This window comes from Balaenoptera acutorostrata, chromosome 1, assembly GCF_949987535.1.
Source record: "Balaenoptera acutorostrata chromosome 1, mBalAcu1.1, whole genome shotgun sequence".
Lineage (NCBI taxonomy): Eukaryota > Metazoa > Chordata > Mammalia > Artiodactyla > Balaenopteridae > Balaenoptera > Balaenoptera acutorostrata.
Window position 1 is genome coordinate 140,082,408 of NC_080064.1, and position 26,753 is coordinate 140,109,160.

Below are 26,753 nucleotides of genomic sequence, written 5' to 3' on the forward strand. Positions count from 1 at the left end.
TTCTTAGTGGTTTCTCTAGGTCTTACCATATCGTCTTAACTGACCAGAATCTTCCTCAGATTTATACCAACTTAGTCCCAGTAAGATAAAAAAAATCATCTGGTGATTCAGGAAATCTTGAGGGTGTTTTCTTACGTGTGTGTATTACCTGAACTATTATTACATCTATGGCAGTGTCTAAAATGTAATACTTTGCTATTTAGAGCAAGAGGCAGTCTATCGAGTCAAGCTGCAGTCTACTTAACAGGGATAGGTGGCACTCTTCCTTGTATATAAAGAAATCTGTTTGTAGAAAAACAAGTGATGTCAGCATGCAAGATGACTGAATCACTAAGAGAAGGAATGAAGTTGTGTCTGACCTCTCATTAGTTTGGGATCTGCCCACAATCTTATATTTCAGTTGGCTTCATTAACTCATTCAATGTATTTTTCAGGTGGCTCTTACATATTTTGCTGGATGCTTCCAGAATACATAAAAAAGAGAGGAGTCCAACTCTCCAAGAGTTTTCAGGGACATACCAATCAAGGTTGTCCTGAGTTACACTCTTGCCTCATACTGACTTAGTCACAAAACCTTAACTCCGGATGAGTCTATGTTTTCACTACGCCTGAGTGCCAAGGGAGAAATTACACATATTTGAAATGGGATAAAGATTTGTTGCTTGTTTGGTATCATTAAGAGAGATGTGACCCTTTGAAGAACTGAGATGTTGGACTTCCCTGGCTGAACAGTGGTTAAGAATTCGCCTGCCAATGCAGGGGACACTGGTTCGATCTCTGGTCTGGGAAGATCCCACATGCCACGGAGCAACTAAGCCCGTGTGCTACAACTACTGAGCCTGCGCTCTAGAGCCTGCAAGCCACAACTACTGAAGCCCGCATGCCTAGAGCCGGTGCTCCGCAACAAGAGAAGCCACTGCAATGAGAAGCTTGCGCACCACAATGAAGAGTAGTCCCCACTCGCCACAACTAGAGAAAGCCAGCAGGCAGCAACAAAGACCCAGTGCAGCCAAAAATAAAATAAATTAATTAATTAATTAAAAAAAAAAACCAAAACCTTTCTTAAAAAAAAAAAAAAGAACTGAGATGTTTGTTTGTTTGTTTGTTTGTTTTTAACAAACATTGGTTAGGATTCTGAAGGCATGTTTCTTTTTTTTTTTTTTTAATTTACTTATTTATTTATTTATTTTTGGCTGTGTTGGGTCTTCGTTTCTGCACGAGGGCTTTCTCCAGTTGTGGCGAGTGGGGGCCACTCTTCATCACGGTGCGTGGGCCTCTCACTATTGTGGCCTCTCTTGTTGTGGAGCACAGGCTCCAGATGCACAGGCTCAGTAGTTGTGGCTCACGGGCCTAGTTGCTCCGTGGCATGTGGGATCTTCCCAGACCAAGGCTCGAACCCGTGTCCCCCGCATTGGCAGGCAGATTCTCAACCACTGCGCCACCAGGGAAGCCCCAGATGTTTGTATTTTAAAACCCAATTTGGTTCCTGTTCAGTTTCCCGTTCTGGCTCCCTGTAGACCCCAGTGTCTTCTTGTGATATGGCTCAGTCCCCAGGCTCAGGCCACTGTTCTCTTCCTTCCCCACATCAAAGTTTAGCTGCATCCCTGGGTGGTAGGACTTTAGATGGCTTTTATCTTTGTGCTTTTCTGTACTTGATTTTATTTTCTGCAGTAAGTATGCATTATTGACACAACCAGCAAAAAACGTTAGAGCTATTTTTATTGTAAAATTAAACAAATCTTGATTGCTTCTTGTTCAGTTTCTTTAGGTCTCAGTTGGAGATGGACTAGTGCAGCTTAAATATTAACCCGAGTACAGCTTATTCGTCCTTCTCCAGGAAGCATTTTCTTACTTCAGTCAGCATTAACTCCAGCCACCCAGCCTGCTATGCTGAAAATCCTGGATACATCCTGAACCACCACATCCAAACACTCTCTAATTCTGTTAATTGTCTGTTTAAATCTCTCTCAAATATGCCCACCCCACTTGCTACTGCCCTAGTTTAGGCACTTATCATCTCTCATCCATAGTACTGTAACGCCCTTCTAACTGGTCTCTCCACCTTCAGTTTCATTTCCTCTAGTACAGTACAGTCTCCTAAATCATGACTCTTCCCTACTTAACATCCTTTACTGGCTCCCCACTGTCTATGGGAGTCTGAGTCAGAATGTCTCAGCATGGTCTACACATTTCTTTTTTTTTTTAAGTTTTTATTTTATATTGGAGTATAGTTGATTAACAATGTTGTGTTGGTTTCAGGTGCACAACAAGGTGATTCAGTCATCCCTATACATGTATCTATTCTGTTTCAAATTCTTTTCCCATTTCTTCAGCCCTGACACCAACTTTATCTCTTGCCACATCTCGGTAAGTAACCTACACTTCAACAATACTCAACTACTTTCCAGTCTCTTGCATAGTTCTGGCTCTAGTTCTGGCTCCCTCTTGCCTTGTTAGCCTTTGATCTTGTTTTTCTTTTGCTTAGAATGTCCCTCCTCCCTGGCCTGCCAATTAAACTTCTCTTTCTTCCTACTGGTTCAGAAAGCTAGAGTCAGGTAGACTTCCACCATTCAACCTTCCCTCTCCTAGAGTAGCAGGCTGTGATAATCATTCCATCTGCTCCTACTGAATCCAGAAGATAACAACATCAAAAATAATGATAAACCTCAGTGTAGAAAAGTGTAAAATAACTGTTGATATTTATTGAGCACTTCTATATGCCAGTGTGTGTACTTGGAGCTCTGTAGGCATTGACTCATTGCATCCTTACAGTGACCCTGTAAGGTAGGCACTTTAAAAAAAATTTTTTTTAATTTTAATTTTAATTTTTTTATGTCTTTACTGGAGTATAATTGCTTTACAATGGTGTGTTAGTTTCTGCTGTATAACAAAGTGAATCGGCTATATGTACACATATATCCCCATAGCCCCTCCCTCTTGCGTCTCCCTCCCACCCTCCCTATCCCACCCCTCTAGGTGGTCACAAAGCACTGAGCTGATCTCCCTGTGCTATGTGGCTGCTTCCCACTAGCTATCTATTTTACATTTGGTAGTGTATATATGTCCATGCCACTCTCTCACTTCGTCCCAGCTTCCTTTCCCCACCTCCCCACCCCCACCACCAAGGTAGGCTCTTTTGTTATCCCTTCTTATTATAATACTTGTCCTACTTGTCTTGAAATGGCTAACTTATTATCAATCTCCCCAATAGACAGTTGTTTTTATTCATCTTTAGATTCCTAGCAACTAATGTAAGTTCCGTACATGTGGTTTTTGGAGTGTGATAAAGCCAACATTCATATTTAACCAAGCCTTGATCCCAAGGAGTGAATGATGTGAGATTTTCAGGTCAGTGGTGGGAGAGGCTTGGAGTTTGGGCAGAGGCATTTAGGGTCCCTCCAATCATATTAAATGATCTTTCCCCTTGAACTAAATGGCATCCTCCTACTTGCTTAAGAAAACCACCTGGGAGTCACCTTGTTTACCATCTTTCTTCACACCTGCACCCCAGGAAAATATCCTGAGATCCTTCAACTTCTGTTTCTATAGCAACCACCCTAATCCAGGTCACCATCATATATCGCATGGATTTGTCCAATAGCTCTCTATCATTCTCTGGCTTCTCCCTGTTCCATTTCTAACCCCCTGCAAGTCATTCTCTACAAAACAGGTTGACTTAAAAAACAATACAAGACATAACTTAACAAACAAAAAATCCAAACAACAGAATTAGCCTTCTGCTTAACTTGCCAACCTCAGTCTCATACCCTCCACACAAGGTGTTTCAGGCCTCCTGGCCTTCTGTTCCTCAAACAAGCCAGCGTTGTTCAGCATCAGCACTTCCGCACCCATGTCCTCGGTCTAGAATGCTCTTCTTCCCCATAATTGGCATAGCTGGCTCCTTCTCCTCATTTAAGGCTTAGTTCAGATCATTTCCTCAAAAAGTCCTTTCTTGACCACTCTGTTTTGTTTTCTTCTTAACACATCACTACCTGCTATTATTTTATTTACTTTTTAAAAAAATTTATCTTTTCCACTAGAAACAGAAGCATCTGAGTGCTGGACTTCTGTAATATTCACTCCTGTATCCCTAGCACCAAGAACAAAACACAATATTTTTTGAATGAATAAACAAAACAAGGGAAGAAAACGAGTCTTTTTTTTTTTTTTTAAATTTTACTTATTTATTTATTTATGGCTGTGTTGGGTCTTCGTTTCTGTGTGAGGGCTTTCTCTGGTTGTGGCAAGTGGGGGCCACTCTTCATCGCGGTGCGCGGGCCTCTCACTATCGTGGCCTCTCCCGTTGCGGAGCACAGGCTCCAGACACGCAGGCTCAGCAATTGTGGCTCACGGGCTTAGTCGCTCCGCGGCATGTGGGATCTTCCCAGACCAGGGCTCGAACCCGTGTCCCCTGCATCGGCAGGCAGATTCTCAACCACTGCGCCACCAGGGAAGCCCGAAAACGAGTCTTTTTAGTGTGTGTATATAGTGGTGAGCAGTCTTAAAGAAAGGAGTCCCTGTGTCCCTACTGCTCTTAAACTGGTAGGAGGGGAGAGGTGATGGATCAGATCCTATTGTCATCCAGGTGGCAGAATTAGCAATTACAACTGTAGAAGAGGTAAACTGGGTGCGCCTGCCAATGACTGCCAGTCCTGAATTGACTGAACGCTGAAGCCAGGTTCTGCTTCAGGGTGAACAATGCTGGGTGCTCTGGGCGGCCAGGGGAACTTATGCAAATCTCCTTGTTAAAAGGTCCACCGAGAGTAGTCAGTTTAGGTAACCTTGATCCATTCGTTCAGGGAAGCCTGACCAGGTCATGGGTGGCCATCTCAAACTGATAGTGTACGGTTGGATTGACTAGACAGGCTAGGTTAGCTCGTACTGGTTTGCAGGCTGAGAGTGTGGCCCTTCAGTCCCTGTTGCCCACATCATTCCCTTTTCACCTACCTTTACTCTAAGTTTACCTACATATTGGCCTTCATAAAATCTAAGCGATCTAAACAGATACAATCTAATTGTATCTAATCTGTGTCCTAATCTCTCTGCATCATTATTTTCTCTTTAATTGTGAAGCCCCCTTTTAAATTACTTCATTGCTTACTGTCTCCTTATCTAGTTCGCTGAAGGACACAGTTAAGAACAATTTTCAAAGCATTAAAGCATCCCATGACAAACGCTTCTGGCTAGTGCTTCTAGTTGTCCTAGGGGGTCAGTTCAAACTGCAATAATCCACAGTTCTATAGGCGGATTCTGCGAGTCTCTGGAAGAGGCACCAGACTCGTCAGTCCTGCGCTACCATGCAGGGCTCCTTTTCGGACAGGCAGCAAGTTGCCTCGGTCCCATTTCTGCAGAACATTGGATCGCTGGGGTAGAAATGGAAAGCAATGTACTGTCGCGGGAATCAAGGTCTGCTTGCGCAAAGTTTCCCACTTACTGGGCCAAGGCCAGCTAGGGGCTCTCGCCCTGGGAACCCCGCGCACTCGGGAAGGGGCGGGGGCGGCCGTGGGCGGTGGGCGGAGCCTGACAATGGGCGGGACCACCAATGAAAGCCTCAGCTGGCGCTGGCCGTGCGCATGACGCTGCGTAGCGGGCTGCGAGGCTGGGGGCGGAGGGGCTGGGGAGTCGGGCGCGTTATATTCGTTTGCTGTTGGGCTGGCGGCGTTGCCGGCCTGGGGCAGCCGGGGAGCGAGCGGTCAGGAGCCGACCTTCCTGCCAGCCGCGCTGTGACGGCTTTTCGGCTTTGCCCTCCTTGCTGAGGTCCCCGCTGCCAGGCTCCGGCCCCAGGTAATGCCCATGCTCCCCAGTCCCCTCCTCACTTCCTGCCAGGGTCCACCCGCCTCTGCCGGAGAAGGGGAGAGAAGTGGCGGCTGCAACTCCGGCGGCGCGGGGGCCTGGCCTTGTCCTGGGCTGAGGGGAGGGGGAGGCTCTGCGAGTCCTGGGCAGTTTGGGGGATGGGGCGGGCGGGAAAGTTACCTTTGGGCGCCGGTATGGCTGGCAGCCTTTTAAACCTTGGAGGTTTGTTTGGTGTCCCCCCAAATCCTGTGACATCTCTCAAGCCAGTAGTAAAGAAAGTTATGAATTAGAATACATTTTATTCCTTAAAAAGCGAAACCAAAAGCGCCCTCAGGGTGTCAGCTTCTGACTGATTTTAGGGGGAAAAAGTGTGAAGGGATAGGTGGTACTTCAAGACATCGAAATCTGGGTACCAAAACCTTTAATCAATTCATATTTTATTTTGAAGTATTAGGATGTGATTAAGTTTCTGTCATTCTTAAATGTTAATAGCCATGCAGTTTAAATGATATGTATATTTAGAAGTTATTTGTAAGCGAGAAACAACTATAAGCTCTCTTTTCCATGTTTATATATGAAGTTTACTGGTCACTTAGTATTTAGGTGGGTGCTATCTGTTTAAACTAATTTTTTTCCAGAGTCCCTTGAATTTGAGTAGACTTCTACTCGAAGCATTCTTCTTTTTTTCCCCTTTAAGGTGGGCGGTATTGATGTTAGGGAAGTTGTGTATTGTCTAGCCTTGAGGATGGATTTTGGAAGGAGCTCTGATGCTTGCAAGAGTAATCCTTTAAAAATGCACGTGTCTCATTGCATCATGTGCTGATAACTCTCAAGATTTCACATTTTTAGGATAAAGGTCAAAACACTGCTGCCACTCTTATCTCCAGTTCAGTTTGAGCTCTCTGGGCTCAAGCCACACCGGTTTTATTTTTGTTCTTCTAAGAAAGCCTCTTTCTCTTTACTATCTCCTGGTCTTTAGGGGTTTCCTTCAGCTCTGATTCGCTCATTTCCTCTAATATCAGCCCAAATATCACTTCTTGAGGAAACCCATCCTGTGGGGGGTTAAACCCTCCTAGCACTCTATTTTTCTTAGCTGCAGTTAATCATCGATTGTAATGAGCTGCTGCAGTTAATCATCGGTTGTAATGAGCTGCTGCAGTTACTTAGATGCTTTGTTTCTTCTACTAGCATGTAAATTTCATGAAGGCTGGGCTGGACCATCTTATTTAGGTCTTAGTTCTCAAAGTCTGGCCCACCACCTGGCACAATGAAAGAATGAATGAGTTGGAGGACAGAGGAGGGAACTTTTTTTTTTAATGATTGCTTTTATTTATTTAATTTTTGGCTTCATTGGGTCTTCGTTGCTGTGCGTGGGCTTTCCCTAGTTGGGTCGAGCAGGGGCTACTCTTAGTTGCGGTGCACGGGCTTCTCATGGCGGTGGCTTCTCTTGTTGAGGAGCACGGGCTCTAGGCACGCGGGCTCAGTAGTTGTGGCGCACGGGCTTAGTTGCTCCTCGGCATGTGGGATCTTCCCAAACCAGGGATCGAACCAGTGTCCCCTGCATTGGCAGGCGGATTCTTAACCACTACGCCACCAGGGAAGTCCCAAGGAGGGAACTTTTGAATGAAAAATATTACTAGAGATTACCTGTTTCTTTTGGGAAGGAAAAGTGAAAAATTTTTAACAAAAGCCAGTTAACAAAATTTATTTTTGGAATTTATCACATAGGATAAATGATTATAGTGACCATACAGATGTAAATGAGAATTTGTGTTCTTTAGTTTTGCTAATTGATTAATGACCCAGTTCTTTGATATGTAAATATAGGGTTGTACTAGGGCAAATCTTTATCTGGAAAGAAGAAAGGGAACGTTTATGTTTTGAATTGTATCTGTAAAGTGTTTCTCTTTACCCCTACAGAACCTGGGAGTGATGTAGCAGAGTCTTCACCTAGAGTAGGTGTTCAGTGTTTCTTTGTTTTATAGATTTAAAGGTGCTTTTGAAAGCTTTATTAATAAGGAACACTGCAGGCAGGCTAAAGTGAACACTTCTTTCCAACGTGATTCATTTCAGTGGTTCAATCCAGTTCTTTTTGTTTCACTTTCTTAAGGCAAGTTAGATACTACCACACTGAACATTCCAAAACCAGTGAACTGGTTGGATTCTTAAGAAATAATTGTTCAGTGTGTTGTATTTTTAAAATAGCTAGTCAGCTTTATGCCACTTTGGGTGTAAATGTTTCTACTGCCACTTACTGTCATGTGACTGAGTTTAGTAATGTTTCCGAATCTTTTGCATCTTTTAAAATGGAAATTTTAAATGAGGAATGTGATGCACTGACCCTGGCGCCCAGCATTGTAAATGTTACTGGCATGATAAACATGAGTGCCTATTTCCTTTATTGCTGGACCTCTTGTGAGACTAGTCTTATGATCATGATTTTCACTTCCTCAACTCATTTTGCAACCCAATTCAATATGTTTCTTTATCCTTCTTCCTGAAACTAACTATGCATGTAAATTGTAGCTATTAATGTCCCCAAATTGTGAAATATTCAGTGCCCCACGCTATTTTTTTTTTTTTTTCCTCCTGTATTTTTTTTGGTCCTACCTGAATTTTCCATGATGTTGACCGTAGGTTACCTCTTGTATCTTCTAACTTGATTTGGAACATTGCTTGGTCCTGGTTCTCCTCTAATCTTTCCTAGGCCTTGCTTTTTTACGGTGCTTTAACTGCCTTGTAATATTGGGAAAATGTTAACCACTTCTAAAATGGGATAATAGTGGGAATTCCCTGGCGGTCCAGTGGTTAGGACTCTCACTGCTGTGGCCTGGGTTCAATCCCTGGTCAGGGAACTAAGATCCCGCAAGCCATGTGGCGTGGCCAAAAGAAAAAAAGGGATAATGGTATCTGCCACATAGATTGTTGTGAGGATTAAATGAGCCAAAGTAAGTACTAGGCAAATGTTAGCTTTATTTCCTAAGTAATCTCTTCTCTTGACTTATGGTCTCTCCCTGAGACTTCCTTCCTGTGCTTGGCCTTAGCTGCTGCCTATACACCGATGAATCCCACATCTCTCTCTTTAGTCCAGATTTGTATATTCATTTGCCTGTTGGCCGTCATCACTTGGCTGACTCACAGGCGTATCATATTGAACCTATCTACTCATTTCTCTTCTCCTGTAGTTACTTAGCTTAATGGCAAACCTGTAGGCTTAGTTAGGAAACTTGCTTGGGATCTGTATTTCCAACTGCCTTCTGGATGTAGGCACCTGGATAGCTCATAGATGCCTCAGCTTAATGTTTGTAAATTTATCTGATCTCTCTTATCTCTTCTTCATGAAATCATTTGTCCATTTAAGAAATACATATCATTTGAGCCTTACTTTAGGCCTTTATCATTTGTGAGATCTCATTGTTCTCCCTGTGATCCAGGAGGGCAAAATTTCCCCCTTTACCCCTCTTGAGTTCTCTTTTTTTTTTTTCCCCCAGTATTTGCTTTTTTATTCTGATAAAATATATATATCATAAAATTAACCTTTTTAAAAACAATTTTATTTCATACTGGAGTATAGTTGATTGAACCCCTCTTGAATTCTTGATACAAGGTAGATTAACAGGAGAAAAAAGAATCTTTGATTCATGTGCATGGAGGTCTCATAGAAACAAGACCTAAGAAGTGGCCAAAGTAGGCAGCTTTTATGTGTTTTAGACCAACAATAAATTAGAGAGGAATTGACAGGACAAAGAAGCTTAGGTTTGGGTGCTTAATTAGTAAGGAACTTAAGCAAAGTTTGGGCTTGGGTAGTAAATTAGCAAAGAAGTGGCAGGTGTTACCTTATACAGGCCTCTGGGCCTTGAGCTCCCTATCTCTGGTGATAAGGATGTCTTTCTACCTCCCATTGCAGGAAGGGCACCTTTTACATGGGAGATTTATTTCCTGCTTTCAGGGAGACAGAGAGGAGGGTCAAAGTCTCCCCCTTGCAACCGCTGTTTCTTCAAAATAGTCAGTATGCCACTGAGGCATATTGTGCGGCAGCCCACCCTGGGCCCCAGCACTGTCAATAGCACATCCTCCACACTGCTGCCTGAGTTCTTACTAAAAGACAAATATCAAGTCAGACAGATACCAAGTCACCCTCTGTTTAAAAGCCTCTATCAACTCCTTGTTTGTGTGTTAAGTTCCAAACTCCTTAGAATTGCCCCTAAGGGCCCTTGACCTTTTGTCCTTGCCCTTCCATTTACCCTGTGCTCCAGCCTTTTCCTTCTCTTCCTTTAAGATTTAACCTGGATTTTACCTACTTCAGGAAACCTTTCCTAATTGCCCCTAAACTCTATTGGGCATCAGGCCTGTATTCCCTTCATAATGTACATACATCTCAATTACTGTTCTGTAATACTCCTATAATTATGTTTTTATATCTTCCTCTCACTAGTTTTTCATTCCTTGAGGGCTCAGAATGTTTAATCATCTTTGTATCCCAGGGCCTGGCACGTAGTAGACTTCAATAAAATGTTTGAAATAATGGATCTGTCACCAAGGTCTGTACATGTTCCTGTTTTCAGAGTGCTCTTCGTCTGGTTCTGTTTTGATGCCTGGCAAACTCCTGTGTCTTCTTTGGACTATGGCTCTAATGTCACCTCCTTGAGGACTTATTCAGCTTCTCTAAATGGTTGGTTATGCCTTCTCTTGACACCGTGTGTGCATAAGTGTGTGAGAACAGTTAATGGGGTAGACCTCTGTATTATTTACAATACATCTAACATCATTGTAGAAAGAGGTGCTTAAAATACATGGATTTTCGGATAATTGACATGTACCTTTTAAGTGTCAAAACTTGAAAAAATTGTTTTTCAAGGCAAATGAAATTTTTTTCCCTTGCCTTCTATGTTTAAAGTACCATAGCCTTTTACAAGATGTGCCAGGGTCATTAAAGCATGAACTTCAGGGGAGTTCCCTGGTGGTCTAGTGGTTAGGATTCCAGGCTTTCACTGCTTGGCCCAGGTTCAATCCCTGGTAGGGGAACTAAGATCCTGCAAGCCGCGTGGCACGGCCCAAAAAACCAAAAACCGAAAAACAAAAAAGACAGCGTGAATTCAGCGAAGGTCGGCAGGTCTGCTTTTCTTTTTTTTTCCTTTTCTTTTTCTTTTTCAGCTGCGTCGGGTCTTAGTTGCAGCACGGGGGCTCTTTCATTGCCGCACTTGGGCTTCTCTCTAGTGGCCCACGGGCTCCAGAGCGCATGGGCTCTGTAGTTGTGGCGGCGTGGGCTTAGTTGCCCTGCAGCATGTGGGATCTTAGTTCCCCAACCATGGATCGAACCCGTGTCCCCTGCATTGGGGGGCAGATTCTTAACCACTGGACCACCAGGGAAGTCCCTGCAGGTCTGCTTTGATACAATGATGTGTTGGGAGACTCATAAGAAACATAAGCCCTTTAACCCTACATGAAAAGACCTATGCTTGCTTTCTCTTTTTTAAAGTTGATTCCTACTTTTAAAGTTTTCTTTCTTTACTGTTGTCTATAATTATGCTTCTGGTTGTCACTACTTTTTTCTGTGTGAATTGGGGACAGGATTACCTACCTCACAGGGTTATTGTTAAGTTTAAAGGAGGTAATGTACACAAAGATCTTATCAGGAAGTGTAGCCAGTGGTAAGTACCCATTAAAAGGAACTTACCAGCAATTCTAATAATGTTTGTTCTAATTATTTGAATTGTTTCAGGAGAAAAATCTCTCAAGTTTGAGAGATTTTCCAGGGAAGTAAAAGTCATGGCATTTGTTAGCAAACTGTTTTTCAAAGTCTGTTAGACAGCCTGAGTTTATAATTGGGTCCAGAATGGCAGATGCTGATGAAAAGTCTTAAGCTCTAGAACGGATCATTTTTATGTACATCCATACAACTTAAACCCCAAACTGGGGTCTATATTTATCTTTTAGTGTTAACAGGTAAAGTTAGAAATGAACATGAGTTCCAACTCTCATACTATCCTCTTGATGATTGTTTCATGAACATGTGAAGGGAAGTTGTTTTATTTCCTTACTGTGTGTGAAAATGCTTGATAACTATTCGTTCATTCATGTATTAAGTACAGACTGTTTCAGGCAAAGTTCTAGATAGTTGGATAAAATGGTGAACAAGACAAAATTCTGCTTTTCATGGGGATTAGTCTTGTGGGGTAGACAATTAGAACTATAATGTATTGGGAAATAAGTGCACTGAAGGAAAATAAAGCAGGGTAAGGGATAAGACTAACAGGGTGTGAGAGTGTTTATTTTAGTTGGGATTGATAGGGGAGTCCCTGGGGAGGGGACATTTGAGAACTTGAATGAAGTGAGGGGGAAATCCTTGAGGGAGGGTGTCTGGGGGAGATAATCCAGATAGAGGAAATAGCGGGCACCTTTAAGTGGGAGTGAACTTGGCTTGACCAAGAAACAGTAGAAGGCCAAAGTAATGAGAATGAGCAATGAGAATTGTAGTCGGAAGTGGAGGGTCGGGAGGTGAATGGCAGATCATGGAGGAGTTACTCGACAGTGGTGAGGGCTTGGAACAGAATTCAGTGCCTGAAGGATTTTGAGCCAGGGGAATGACCTGCTCAGATTTACCTTTTAAAAGGGTACTCTGGGCCCTGTGTGACCAGAAGGGAGAAGATGAGGAGAGACCAGTTAGGCTACTACAGTGAGAGGTGACGGTGGCTTAGACTGTGGTGAAGGTGATGGATGTGAAAAGTTTAGAATGGGATATATATTTTGAAGGCAGAGTAAAATGGACTTGCTGTTGGATTGATTAAGGGAAAGTAAAGAATCAAGGATAACTTCGGGTTTTTTGTTTTTAATCTGGGCAAAGACTGACTGCTAGTTCCATTAACTGAATTAGGAAAGACAGAAGAATGGAATTGGAGTGAACATCAGTAATTCAGTTTGGTCATGTTAAAGTTTGAGATGCCTGTAAGACATCTACCTACATAAAGGTGTCCGGTGGGCCTTTGGATAGGAGTCTGGAGCTCAGGGAAGTCTGGACCTGCTGAGGAAAGGAGGGTATCACAGTAAGTGAACTGGTGGTGATCAGAGGGTTAGACGCTAGAAATTAAAATTATGGACATGGTGCAGTTGTTGGTAACAGTAAGTTCTAGGGGAAGATGTGACTGGGACATAAGAACAGATTTTTGGAGAAAGGAAGAAGTCAAGGAGCTTGGAGGCCAGGAGGTTGGATCTATGTACATAGATGTTGAAGTGAAAGAAGTGTGGAAGAATTGGTAGAAGGGAGAAAGGGGGAGTGAGTGAGGTGTTCACATCCTCAGTAAAGGAGGGGAGTGATCAGGAAGACAGAACATACAACAAAGAGAAGTATCAGGTGTAATAATCTGGCTGAGGTATTTAAGGAAGGGAACGAGGAACAGTGACCTGGAAGTAAGAGGAAACGAGGAAGATAACTTCCCCTCCTGTGTTAATAGGAGGGCAAGAAAAAACTATGGTACACCTCACATATAAGGGCAGTGATCCATGTCAGCACCTAGAAACCACTTAGAATTAATTGCAGTTTGAATTTTTGACTTTGCAACAGTTAAAGTAGTCTGCCTAGCTAGTGTCTAGATTGGTAAGGGGGTGGATTCACAGTCTTGAATGAGTAGTCAGAAAGTTCAGCTCTCCTTCATCTCACCTGGATGATTGCAGGAGTCTGCTGGGAGGATGACTGCCAGGGTGTCCCTTTCTTTCGCTCTTGCCCTCCTTGTGGTCTGCTCTCCACACAGAGGCCAAAGTGACCTGTCTGTGTAGAGAAGGAACAGTTGAACTGAGCATTACTGTAATTTCCCTCCATTTTCTGCCGCAACAGCCGTGTACTGTTACTGACATGCATGGCAGGAGGAGCTCAATTCAGACATCATCTCATAATCTTACGATTTACATGATATGAGGATTTGGTCAAAATTGAGGTGAGGCATAAGTAATAGTTATCCTTCCTAACATCTGTATGTGTGACAATAACAAAATTTGTTAATGCTTTCTTGGAAGCCACGTGGTGTTTGAGCTGCATTTGAGAAAGTGTATAATTATGGAACTTTATTTACCCTCATCTAGCACATATTAAGAGCAAACACAAGTAGAATTTGAGGGATGATATGACTTTGTGTCATTTAGCGTACAGGGCATAGATATGTAGGGATCAGATTCACTTAATTTTTTAAGCTAGGTTGTTAATAGAATATTGGCACTCTAGTGTGTATTATCTTGGTGTGTGTGTGTGCAGTAGTATTTTAAACTTTCTAGATGAAGAAACAGGTTGAGAGGTTGGAGGATTTACCTGAGGATGCAATATGATGGAGCAGAGACGTTAACTTACCTCTTGGTGTTGTGATACCAAATCTTGTGCTTTCCCCGCTGTGTTATGGTTCTCTCTTCCTGCTAATGGAGGAAATTGAGGCCAAATAGCATAGACTATGACATAAAGCTTTTTATGCAGAGTTAGTGTTTTCTTCTTTGGCTCACTTCTAAAATGTCGATGGATCTATGGCAGTGTAATTGTGCAAACTCAGTACCTGTGCTTTAGCTTTTGAAGTCAGGTTTTATTCTGTAAACTAGGTTGATGGTTCCCAATCTCATCACCAAGGACTTCTTTTAATTTTGTCATTATTCTACAGGGTACCCAGGCTTAGATTTTTTGTTTTTTTCCTTTTTGCCTGTTTAACAGCATTTGTTTGTCAAACTTGGTTTAAATTTTTTTTTAACCTCTTTTTTTCACCTTTTAATCAGCAAGAGAGAACTGATTTCTCACTGAGTTGATACAGTCTCAGCCAAAAGCAAAGTAACATTGTTTTAGTTAGCCTGTACTGCTTGCTTTATGTGATAAATGTATAATTGTTTATTTCAGTTACTGAAATATTCAAAGTAGCTTTTGCATACCCTTAGTCTAGGGGGCCCCCGCACCCCCAATTAAGAAGGATTGTTGTAGGTCTTATTGTTGAGTAGAAGGTATAAAGCTATTAACAGCGAAGATGATGCTCATTGGCGTTCTCCCAGCATATATTTTCCTCTTGATTCTCTGAGTTTAGAGAACTTATTACTCAGAATAATTGGTTGTGGTATTAACTGGTACATCACTTTCTGTACTAATATATACCTATCATATTCCAGATATGCCCCACTAGATTTTGGGAATTCAAAGAGAAGATACCATTTAGTCCCTGTCTTTAAGAAGCTTATGCTGAGTGTAAGAGGCAGATAGTATTGCTCACTGAGTATCTTAGTGTGACAGGATGTACAGGGTGCAGTGGGACCACAGAGGAGGGTGAGGTGAGAGATGGTGGTCAAAGAAACCTTAGCAGAGGAGGTGAGTCAAGGCCATCTGGTGATTACAGTGTAGGCTGTGGAATCCAGTAGTTCTGGTTTTGAATCCCTGTTCTGCAGTTGGAGAATTATATGATTTGGAGCAAATTAAATCACCTCCCTAACCTATATTTTTCTCACTTGTAAAATGAGCTAATGCCTACCTCTGAAATTGTAAAGGTTGAATAAGAAAATTTAAAGGATTTAGCAACACAGTGCCTGGTAGGGACAAAACAGCTGCTCATTAAGTCAAAACTGTTGTTATTACTGCTGCTGCTGGGAGTGTTTCTTTGAATGGTGAGTAAGATTAGCTAGAAAGGGCAGAGGAGAAACAGCTTTCTAGAGACAGGAAAGAGTGTATGGGAAGACATGGTGACCAAAGACAATATTGGGGGGAATAAAATAGTAGTACCTACTTTAAAGATTATATAGAGATTAAAATAATCATACACGTAAAACACATAAGCACTCAGAAGTAGAGTCCCTATTTTTAATTCCATACTATTAACTCCTGTATAATTCCTTTTTGAAACATCTTGGTTCTTTTTGCATCTTTTCTTTTTCTGTTTTTGTCCCTGATTTGTTTTCTACTTCTTGTTGTCTTACTTGAGGGCATCCCTCAGCTTAGTTGTCAGTTCTCACTTGTCTAATCTTTTCTTTTGGAGAATTAGATGTTCTTCTGGCTTCCTCTCTCACTGTCACAAATGATTTAAAAATTTACCAGTTGCCCTGACCTCTTTCCTAGGTTCCTCTTTTTAATTGGATCTTACTGGTCTCCTAAAATTTCTACTTGATATAGTCATTTACTATTCCATAATTCTGTTTCATTTGATTTCGGAAAAAAATAGAAGGAAACTGATCTAGATTTGTCAGATTTTTACTTTGCCAAGCAGTGATATTTAAGAAAACAATCAAGCTCACCGTGTACTCCATTTCATACAGAAAAGGAATTTAAACATAACCATTTAAAAAGACCATAATCTTAGAATTTTAAAAATAATGTAGTGAGTACTTCATTATGTTTTTTTTTTTTAATTTTATTTATTTATTTATTTATTTATTTATGTCTGTGTTGGGTCTTCGTTTCTGTGCGAGGGCTTTCTCTCTAGTTGCGGCAAGTGGGGGCCACTCTTCATCACGGTGCGCGGGCCTCTCACTATCGCGGCCTCTCCTGTTGTGGAGCACAGGCTCCAGACGCGCAGGCTCAGCAATCGTGGCTCACGGGCCCAGCTGCTCCGCAGCATGCGGGATCCTCCCAGACCAGGGATCGAACCCGTGTCCCCTGCATTGGCAGGCAGACTCTCAACCACTGCGCCACCAGGGAAGCCCCCTTCATTATGTTTTGCTTCAGACTACTGAAAACTTCTACAAAGTAAAACACTGCTTTGGAGTAAACCTTGTACTGTCCTGATATTGATCTGCCTAAAATTTGATTTTGATCATATTTTTCAGTGCGTAAAATGTCTCACTACTGCCTAACTGACAAAAGTCCTAATTTGTTAGGCCTTTACAGTTTGACCCCAGTTCTTTTTTTCAAGTCTTTCTCCCTCACCACTTTTCTGTTACCAACTTAAAAAAAAAAAAATCCAAATAGTGGGTGGTGTTTGTAGTTTGGATCTGACCCAGGTTCAAATCTGACCCTGCCATTAGCTTTGTGGACTTGGGCAAGTTACTGTAATGAGAAGAAGCAAACAGCCCTTGGTGTCCTGGAGCTGCCCTGGTGCAGCCAGCTAGGCCTTGGTGTTGCTGTGACCTAGCCTGGAACTTAAGAGCTAGGTCTTCTGGGTATTCTGTTCAGCACAAACGGTTTCACTGAACATCAGCATCACACAAAGCCATTCTTTGAATATGATGGGTCAAGACAAGAATAAGTCCATGTTATAATCATGTCTTAACACAGGTAAAGGCATGAATGTTGCCCAAGTCACAAAATATCCAACATTCCCCTCTCCAGGCTACTGGGAATGATTGTTGATGCTTTACCAATTACAGCTTTAGCCTCCCTCTAGTCTGCCTCCCCACAGAGATTTGTTGGTATACCCAATCATCAAATTGTCCTCGCTTTCTGCCAGCACTCAAGCCAGAGTGAACCCCCGCTTCTTTGGCTCTCCCCCAAAATCACTTAGTCAAATCCAAATCCTAAATAAGTCCTCTCTAATATTCTCTCACCAAGATGCCCCACAGTTTCCCATGATGTGCGTTCCTGATAAACTCAACTTGTTCAGCCATTGGTATGTTCCTGGTGTGTGGGTGGAAGGCATTGGCAGTGACTACCTGGAGCCTTATTTTTTCTCATATATGAGCCAGGAGTAATAACAGGTTTTTTGCAGAGTTTTGAAGATTAGATGAGAAAACTTAAAGCACCTAGCAGAGTCCTGGTAGTTAGTAATTACTCAACAGAAGCTTGTTTCTTGTCCTCTAGTGAAGTAGGCTGATCAGTCATGGTCCCCTGAACAGGGCTTACAGGGACCTTGTTTTCATCCTTTCTCACCCATGAAGTGCTCCATTCTCGTCCTTCAAGACTCAGGTCACATACCTTCTGTTCTGTGAAACCTTTGCACCTCTTAATGATCTCTTCTGTCTCTGCACTTCAGGTATGTATTGTTTTTACCATTGACTTGACTATTGATTGTGCTCTACCTTGTGGCATCTTTGTACTTAACTTTTATTTAATTCTTAATTTTTCACGTACTTATGCCTTGTTTGTTCAACTAAATTATTCTTTAAGAATGGGGGCTGTGTTTTGAAACCAGCCAATTACTTTATAAAGACCAATTTCTTCGTGTTTGTTATAGTATCTTGTACTCGGAAAATGCTTAAATGTGATTAAAGTAAAACAAAAGGAAGAGAATATATCATTTGTTGCCTCCCCTAAAAATATGGTGATATTGTGAAATTTGCCTAAGCCACATACTTAAAGCTTTTTATATCTTCTTTTCTAGACAACACGATGGTGGGTGAAGAGAAGACGTCTGTAAAAAAACGGCTGTCGAAGTCCAGTAAACATGCTGAGGAAAAGGAAGAAGGCCAGAGAGACTGTACAGAGGAGTCCCAAGAGACACCTAGTAACGGTGAGGCTTTTACTGTTTCTGAGGTGAATTAATGAAATAGGCAACAAATTCAGTGTTCTAGAACAAGGATTGCCATCTCTTTAGCTCTCTTATAAATGGATATGCTGGTAGGCACTGTAAAGTGCAGGGGAGAAAAATAAATTGATTAAGAGAATAGAAAGGAACAATTTGGTTTAGTTGCCAGTCACAACTGCTTTAGATACTGCTGGTGGCACTGGTGTGTAAATTGCTGCACCTCTCATAGAGGTGAGCTTTACTGATGTAAGTGGAGTTTGCAATGTATGTTTTAATTTAGTTTTATATATCTGGTAACAAAGAAACTAGAAAGAAAGCCCTTTTAAATTAATTCATTGAACGTTTTTGGGGTATCTACTATGTTTTAGACATCATTCATTCATTTATTCATTCCTTCAACTACCTAACCTGTCAGTAATTATTGGTGTCCTGCTAGGTGTTGGGGCTACGGCAGTGATCGATACAGATGTGTTTGCCCTCATGGAGCTCCAAGTTAAGTGAATGAGAACCCCTCTCCCGCCATTAGCATAATTAGATTATTGTAAATAAGTGCTACTAATTCCTCTTTTAATAGGTGTAATGAGCATAAGGAGAGTAATTAGCAGGGTACCTAACCTAGTTAGTTCAGTACTAGGTTATAAATCTTGGGGGAGTTTTGTTAGTTCTCATGTCCAAGTTTGCTTAACATGAATACAAAGAAGACTATGACACAGTACTTGTTAAGGTCAAGGTTTGTGCTTAAGATTGATAGACCTGTAAACACAACTCCAACTGATGTCATCTATTGCATCAGGCTATTTATTTTTGCAGTGACATTTGTATAGGTTTGATTTCAATGAGGATTTGAAATTTGAGGCTTGTTTGGTTAACAAATAGGTGTGGAACTTTTTGAGACTTCTTTCATAAAGAAAAGCTTTTGCTTTTCCTACTTAAATTTAATTGTAAATTAAATACAGCAGCTGGATCCAGGAATATAAATGTTGCTGGTTAAGTTTGCATAATGTAGTTTATTGATTGTTGGACTCTTAATTAGCTATTTATGAAATATTTATATTGGCATATGGACTAGTTTTAGTGTGATATAAAATGTGAAATTTGTGCAAAAGGGTAAGCCAGCATTGGGTAGAAACTTTCCCCTTCCATGATTTAGGGACTGGGTGCTAATTCACATTGTCTTTTTTTTTTTTTTTTAAAGGATTTTCTTATTTATTTATTTATTTATTTATTTATTTATTTATTTATTTTTGGCTGTGTTGGGTCTTCGGTTCGTGCGAGGGCTTTCTCCAGTTGCGGCAAGCGGGGGCCACTCCTCATCGCGGTGCGGGGACCGCTCTTCATCGCGGTGCGCGGGCCTTTCTCTATCGCGGCCCCTCCCGTCGCGGGGCACAGGCTCCAGACGCGCAGGCTCAGCAATTGTGGCTCACGGGCCCAGCCGCTCCATGGCATGTGGGATCTTCCCAGACCAGGGCTCGAACCCGTGTCCCCTGCACCAGCAGGCAGACTCTCAACCACTGCGCCACCAGGGAAGCCCCACATTGTCTTTTTATTGAAACTTTCTGTTACCAGATATGATTTTCTCACTATGTCCCATTTTTTAAAGAAAAGCTTTTAGACTATTCTGATTTCTACATGTTTTCAGTACTCCTTATGGCCTCAGTTCATTAAGTTTTAATCATTCCAGGTTTTAATGCAGATAATAAAAATTGAATTGTTTAGCCTAAAACAGGAAGTCTGACCTCCTCCTTGGTTTGATGTAAGTAATGCTGATGTGAAAATTGCATGTGTTTCTCCACTTACTTTAACATTGGTTCACTTTGGGGGAGTAAGCAGATGGGTAAAATGTGACCTTTGAGTAGTGAGGGCTTAAAGGACACCACGCCATGCCAGTCATCGTGGCCTACCAGCCAGGCCCAGGGGCATCTGCACCACCTGGGGGCCTGTTAGAAATGCCCCACCTCACACTTAATTGAATAAAAATTTCATTTTAATAAGTTCTCAGGGGATTCATATGCAGGTTAAAGTTTGAGACACAGCTCTGAGAGTGGCAGTTCTCAATTGGGATGTGTATTAGTCAGAGTTCTCCAGAGAAGCAGAACCAATAGGATATATATAGATATAGAAAAAGATTTATTATGAGGGGTTGGCTCAGATGGAGGCCGAGAAGTCCCACAGTTTACTGTTTATGTGCTGGAGGCCCACGTACTTCTGAGTACCTTGGCTTTCACCTCTTGGCTACTATGAATACTGCTGCTGCTATGAACACAGGTATTCAAATATCTCTTCAAGGCTCTGCTTTCCATTCTTCTGGATCTATACCCAGAAGTAGGATTGCTGGATTCTGTGGTAGTTCTATTTTTAATTTTTTGAGGAACTGACATACTGTTTTTGCTTGCAGCTGCACCATTTTACAGTTTCACCAGTGGCACACAAGGGTTCCAATTTAACCACATCCTCACCAGTGCTTGTTATTTTCTGTTTTTGTTGTTGGTGGTTGGTTTGTCTTTTTAATAGTAGCCATCCTAATGGGTGTAGGGTGACACCTCACTGTGGTTTTTTTTTTTTTTTTTTAATTATTTAATTATTTATTTATTTTTGGCTGTGTTGGGTCCTCGCCTCTGTGCGAGGGCCCTCCCCAGCCGCGGCGAGCGGGGCCACTCTTCATTGCAGTGCGCGGGCCTCTCACCATCGCGGCCCCTCTCGCTGCGGAGCACAGGCTCCAGAGGCGCAGGCTCAGTAATTGTGGCTCACAGGCCCAATTGCTCCGCAGCATGTGGGATCCTCCCAGACCAGGGCTCGAATCCGTGTCCCCTGCATTGGCAGGCAGACCCCCAACCACTGCGCCACCAGGGAAGCCCCCTCACTGTGGTTTTGATTTGCGTTTCCCTAATGATTAGTGGTGTTGAGCACTTTTTCACATACCTGTTGGCCATTTGTATATCTTCCTTGGAGAAATAGCTATTCATATCCTTTGGCCATTTTGTTTTGTTGGGTTATATGCTTTTTTGTTGTTGAGTTGTAGGAATTTTATAATATTATAATATTCTGGATATTAACCCTTCATCAGATATGACTTGCAGATGTTTTCTGCCATTCCATAGGTTGCTTTTTCACTTTGTTGACTGTGTTCTTTGCACAGAAGTTTTTAAGTTTGATATGATTCCATTTGTCTATTTTTGTGTTTATTGCCTGTGCTTCTGGTATCCAGGAATCTTTGCTAAGCCCAGTGTCATGAAGGTTTTGTCCTATGTTTTCTTCTAGTTTTAGAGTTTTGGGTCTTACATTTAGGTCAATAATCCATTTCGGGTTATTTTTTATATAGTATAAGTTAAGGGTTCAACTTCTTTCTTGGGCATGTGGATGTCCACATCAGTTTTGGGAGTATTGCCATATGTGGTAGGCTGGAAAATGCCCCCTCCCCCAAAAGGTCCTAAAACCTGGAACCTGTGAATGCTGCTTTACATGGCAGGAAAAGGGGGCAGAGGGGTCTTTGATATAATTAAGTTGGGAATCTTGAGATGAGATTATCTTGAATATCCACCTGGGCCCTGAATGCAGTCCCGTATATTATAAGCAGGAGGCAGAGGGAGATTTGATGACACACAGAGGAGAAGGTGATTTGAAGATGGAGCAGAGAGAGATTTGTAGATGCTGGCTTTGAAGATGGGAGTGCAATGGCCAAAAGCCAAGGAATGCTGCTAGCTACCAGAAGCTGCAGAGCCAGGACTGGATTCTATCTCGAGCCTCCAAAGGTAGTGGAGCCCTGCTGTGACACCTTGATTTCAGCTTGGCCTCCAGAACTGAGAGAGAATTTCGGTTGTTTCAATCCACCAAGTTTGTGGTAATTTGTTACAGCAGGTGCAAGAAACTAATACACTACCTTAACAATATTAGGTCTTTCAGCCCATGAACATGGAATGTCTTTCTATTTACAGACATACCTCGGAGATATTGCGGGTTCGGTTCAAGACCACCGCAATAAAATGAATATCGCGACAAAGTGAGTCCACATGAATTTTTTGGTTTCCCAGTGCATATAAAAGTTATGTTTATGCTATACTATAAACTATTAAGTGTGCATTATGTCTAAAAAAAAGACAGTGTACATACCTTAATTAAAAAATACTTTATTGTTAAAAGAATGCTGACCATCACCTGAGTCTTCCTCAAGTTGTAATCTTTTTGCAATAGTAACATCAGAGATCACTGATCACAGATCACCATAACAAATATAATAATGAAAAGTTTGAAATACTGTGAGAATTACCAAACTATGACAGAGACATGAAGTGAGCAGATGCTGTTTGAAAAATGGTGTCGATAGCTTTGCTCAGTGCACTGTTGCTACAAACCTTCAATTTGTAAAAGCAAAAAACAAAAAAGTCCTGCAATATCTTCAAAGTGCAATAAAACGAGGTATGCCTGTATTTAGGTCTTCTTTGATTTCTTTCAACAACGTTTTATAGTTTTAAGTTGATAAGTTTTACACTTTTTTTGTTAACTTTATTTCTAAATAATTTTGTTCCTTTTGCTGCTGTTGTAAGTGGAATTTTCTTAATTTCATTTTCCAATCATTTGTGGCTAATGTGTAGAAATGCAGCTGGTTTTTTTTTTTTTAAATTTATTTATTTAATTTATTTATTTATTTATTTTTGGCTGTTCTGGGTCTTCGGTTCGTGCGAGGGCTTTCTCTAGTTGCGGCAAGTGGGGGCCACTCTTCATCGTGGTGCGGGGACCGCTCTTCATCGCGGTGCGCGGGCCTTTCACTATCGAGGCCCCTCCCGTTGCGGGGCACAGGCTCCAGACGCGCAGGCTCAGCAGCTGTGGCTTACGGGCCCAGCTGCTCCGTGGCATGTGGGATCTTCCCAGACCAGGGCTCGAACCCGTGTCTCCTGCATTAGCAGGCAGATTCTCAACCACTGCGCCACCAGGGAAGCCCTGCAGCTGGTTTTTGTATATTGATATTGTATCCTGAAACCTTGCTGAGCTCTTTTATTAGCTCTAAGAGTTTTGTGTGTGTGTGTTTTGTAGTATTTTCTATATACAGGATCATGCCATCTGCACATAAGAATTCGTTTTATTTCTTCATTTTCAATCAACATGCCTTTTATTTCATTTTCTTGCCTAATTACCCTTGCTAGAATTTCCAGTAAAATGTTGAACAGAATTGGCAAGAATGGACATTGGGCATTCTTGTGTTGTTTCTGATCTTAGGGAGAAAACTTTCAGTTTCTCGGTTAATTATGTTAGCTGTGGATTTTTGTAGGTGCCCTTTATCAGGTTGGGGACATTCTCTACCTGTCTCTTAATTTACAGGTAGTGCCTATTCTTGACTACCGTTTATTTTGCTGCATTGTTCATTTGATAGCTAATTAATGAGTAAATATGATAATAACCGCTAACAGTTTATCATGTGCCAGGCACTGTTTTAAGTGTTTAACAAATATTAACTTGATTAATATACTTCTAATTCTATTCAATTTCAGTGTTCTTTGAGATATGTACATAAGTATTTGAACAGAGAGAAAAACTTGCCTTTTGTAAAAATTGAGAGTCCCTTGGCAAAAATATATGAAAAAAAGTTAATATCATTGTTATTCTGTAATTTAGCCCCTTCATCCAATTTATGCATCTAATCATAAAACTGGCCAGTCCACATAGAGCTTTGATCAACATTCCTAGAAATTGTTTTTAGGTCATAAGATTTTTTGGGTAGGTATTCCCAAATTGCCCTCTGGAAATACTGCACTCCCAGTAGCCATATGAGAGTGCCTGTTTCTTCAACCTTTCTTCAGTCATGGATGATGTGACCTTTTGAATAAACTCTATGGCATTTTGAGAGATGACAGATTCCACTTTACTTGAAAAAGATTTTGTAAAATGAGACATAATTAAAAGCAGCAATAAAGTTATTGAATATTAATTAGCACCTTTTGTAGTTTTTTTTAAAAATTAATTTATTTATATATATTTTTTATTTTTGGCTGTGTTGGGTCTTCGTTTCTGTGCGAGGGCCTTCTCTAGTTGTGGCGAGCGGGGGCCACTCTTCATCGCGGTGCGCGGGCCTCTCACTGTCGCGGCCTCTCCTGTTGCGGAGCACAGGCTCCAGACGCGCAGGCTCAGTATTTGTGGCTCACGGGCTTAGTCGCTCCGCGGCATGTGGGATCTTCCCAGACCAGGGCTCGAACCCGTGTCCCCTGCATTGGCAGGCAGATTCCCAACCACTGCGCCACCAGGGAAGCCCCCTTTTGTAGTTTTTAAGGTCAAAAGAATGAGTTTGGATATCTTGGTTCATTTTAGGAAGATTAGTTAAAAGAAATGGGAGTTACTAGCTGATAATTTTCTTTGGTAACTTAAAAAAAATTTTTTTTAATTTATTTATTTTATTTATTTTATTTTTGGCTGTGTTGGGTCTTTGTTTCTGCACGCGGGTTTCCTCTAGTTGTGGCGAGCGGGAGCTACTCTTCCTTGCAGTGCATGTGCTTCTCATTGCAGTGGCTTCTCTTGCTGCGGGGCACGGGAACTAGGTGTGCGGGCTTCAGTAGTTGTGCCTCACGGGCTCTAGAGCGCAGACTCAGTAGTTGTGGCGCACGGGCGTAGTTGTGGCACACGGGCTTAGTTGCTCTGCGGCATGTGGGATCTTCCCGGACCAGGGATTGAACCCATGTCGCCTGCATTGGCAGGTGGATTCTTAACCACTGCTCCACCAGGGAAGCCCTGGGTTTTTTAAGATTCAAATATTTGATCCATCTGAAATTTATTTTGAATAATAAGTGAGCTAGGGCTCTAATTTGACAGTTTTTCAAAATGGCCAGCCAGTTGTTTCAACATTATCTATTAAATCTCCTTTTCTGTATGATATTTATATACTGACGCTCATTTCTAGTTCAGATTCCTTTCTCTGTAGCAGTGTAGACATGTGATTAGTAGACAATTTCGAAAGGTTTTTGAGGTCGATGGAGCAATAGAGGCTTTAGATGTATTATACCTTTTTTTAAAAAATTTATTTTTGGCTGTGTTGGGTCTTCGTTGCTGTGCACGGGCTTTCTCTAGTTGCGGCGAGTGGGGGCTACTCCTCGTTGCTGTGCACAGGCTTCTCATCGCAGTGGCTTCTCTTGTTGCGGAGCCTGAGCTCTAGGCGTGCAGGCTTCAGTAGTTGTGGCACACGGGCTTAGTTGCTCCGTGGCACGTGGTGTCTTCCTGGACCAGGGATCGAACCTGTGTCCCCTGCATTGGCAGGCGGATTCTTAACCACTGCACCCCTAGGGAAGTCCCTATAGATGGATTATACTTTTTTTTTTTATCTCCCCTTTTGCTTCTAAGGTTGATAAATGATTGATTCTTTCAAGGACTACTCCTAAACCCAACCATCCTTAGACATAAAGGTGGCTTTCACATGACTCTTTTGGATTACTTATATCTCAACGGAGAGCAAGGTGAAGCTGGGATGAAGATCTTCTAAGACATGGTCAATGAGAGTTTTTTAGAAAATAATCGGGATTTTAAAATGAGTTTGAACTTCTCTAGGCAGTAAAAACCTGCTAGTCAGTGCCTACGCATTAGCTAATTCTGTACTTACCACAAGGAGACAAAGAAAATGCTAGTTAAAAGAAGTGAAACTTGAAAAATGGTGATTCATCACTGCCTAGTACTTCTTAGTCATCTTTAGGAATTTAGTCACTATAAGTAGGCCTTGATTTTTAAAATTTTAATTAATTAAATTTTAAATTTTGTATTGAAGTACAGTTGATTTACAATGGTGTGTTTCTGGTGTACAGCAAAGTGGTTCAGTTATATATATGTATATTCTTTTTCATATTCTTTTCTATTATGATTTATTACAGGATATTTTTTTTTTTAATTTATTTTTATTTACTTATTTTTGGCTGTGTTGGGTCTTCGTTTCTGTGCGAGGGCTTTCTCTCTAGTTGTGGCAAGCGGGGGCCACTCTTCATCGCGGTGCGCGGGCCTCTCACTATCGCGGCCTCTCTTGTTGCGGAGCACAGGCTCCAGACGCGCAGGCTCAGTAATTGTGGCTCATGGGCCTAGTTGCTCTGCGGCATGTGGGATCTTCCCAGACCAGGGCACGAACCCGTGTTCCCTGCATTAGCAGGCAGATTCTCAACCACTGCGCCACCAGGGAAGCCCTATTACAGGATATTGAATATAGTTCCCTTTGGTATACAGTAGGACCTTGTTTATCTTTTTTTTTTGTTTTCTTATTTTTAAAAAATTCTTGGCTGCACTGCACAGCTTGCAGGATCTTAGTTCCCCAACCAGTGATTGAACCTGAGCCTACACCAGTGAAAGCCCCAAGTCCTAACCACTGGACCTCCAGGGAATTCCCTATCTTTTTTACATATAATTGTTTGTGTCTGCTAATCCCAAACTCCTGATTTATCCCTCCCTAACCCCCTTTCCCCTTTGGTAACCAGAAGTTTGTTCTCTATGTCTGTGAGTCTGTTTCTGTTTTGTAAATAAGTTCATTTGTATCACATTTTAGATTCTACGTATAAGTGATATCATCCCGCACAGCTTGCAGGATGCACAGCTACG

The 26,753-nt window shown here is 41.8% G+C and overlaps 1 protein-coding gene across 5 annotated transcripts in view; it reads left to right on the top strand.

Annotated features, from left to right (window-relative positions):
- The first annotated feature begins 5,553 nt into the window (after positions 1–5,553).
- Positions 5,554–26,753, top strand: part of SOAT1 (sterol O-acyltransferase 1) — a 59,419-nt gene continuing 38,219 nt past the window's right edge. Inside the window, exons 1-3 of one of the 5 annotated variants that reach the window (XM_007188221.3) lie at positions 5,554–5,784; positions 10,359–10,465; positions 18,057–18,185. In XM_007188221.3, coding sequence (XP_007188283.1) covers positions 18,065–18,185 — 121 coding nt within the window. In that variant the 5' untranslated portion in view covers positions 5,554–5,784; positions 10,359–10,465; positions 18,057–18,064. Of the gene's footprint in view, positions 5,785–10,358; positions 10,466–17,613; positions 17,709–18,056; positions 18,186–22,132; positions 22,198–26,753 lie in introns of those variants that run through there. The other 4 variants (XM_028168037.2, XM_028168038.2, XM_007188219.3 and 1 more) reach the window with 4 other exon arrangements.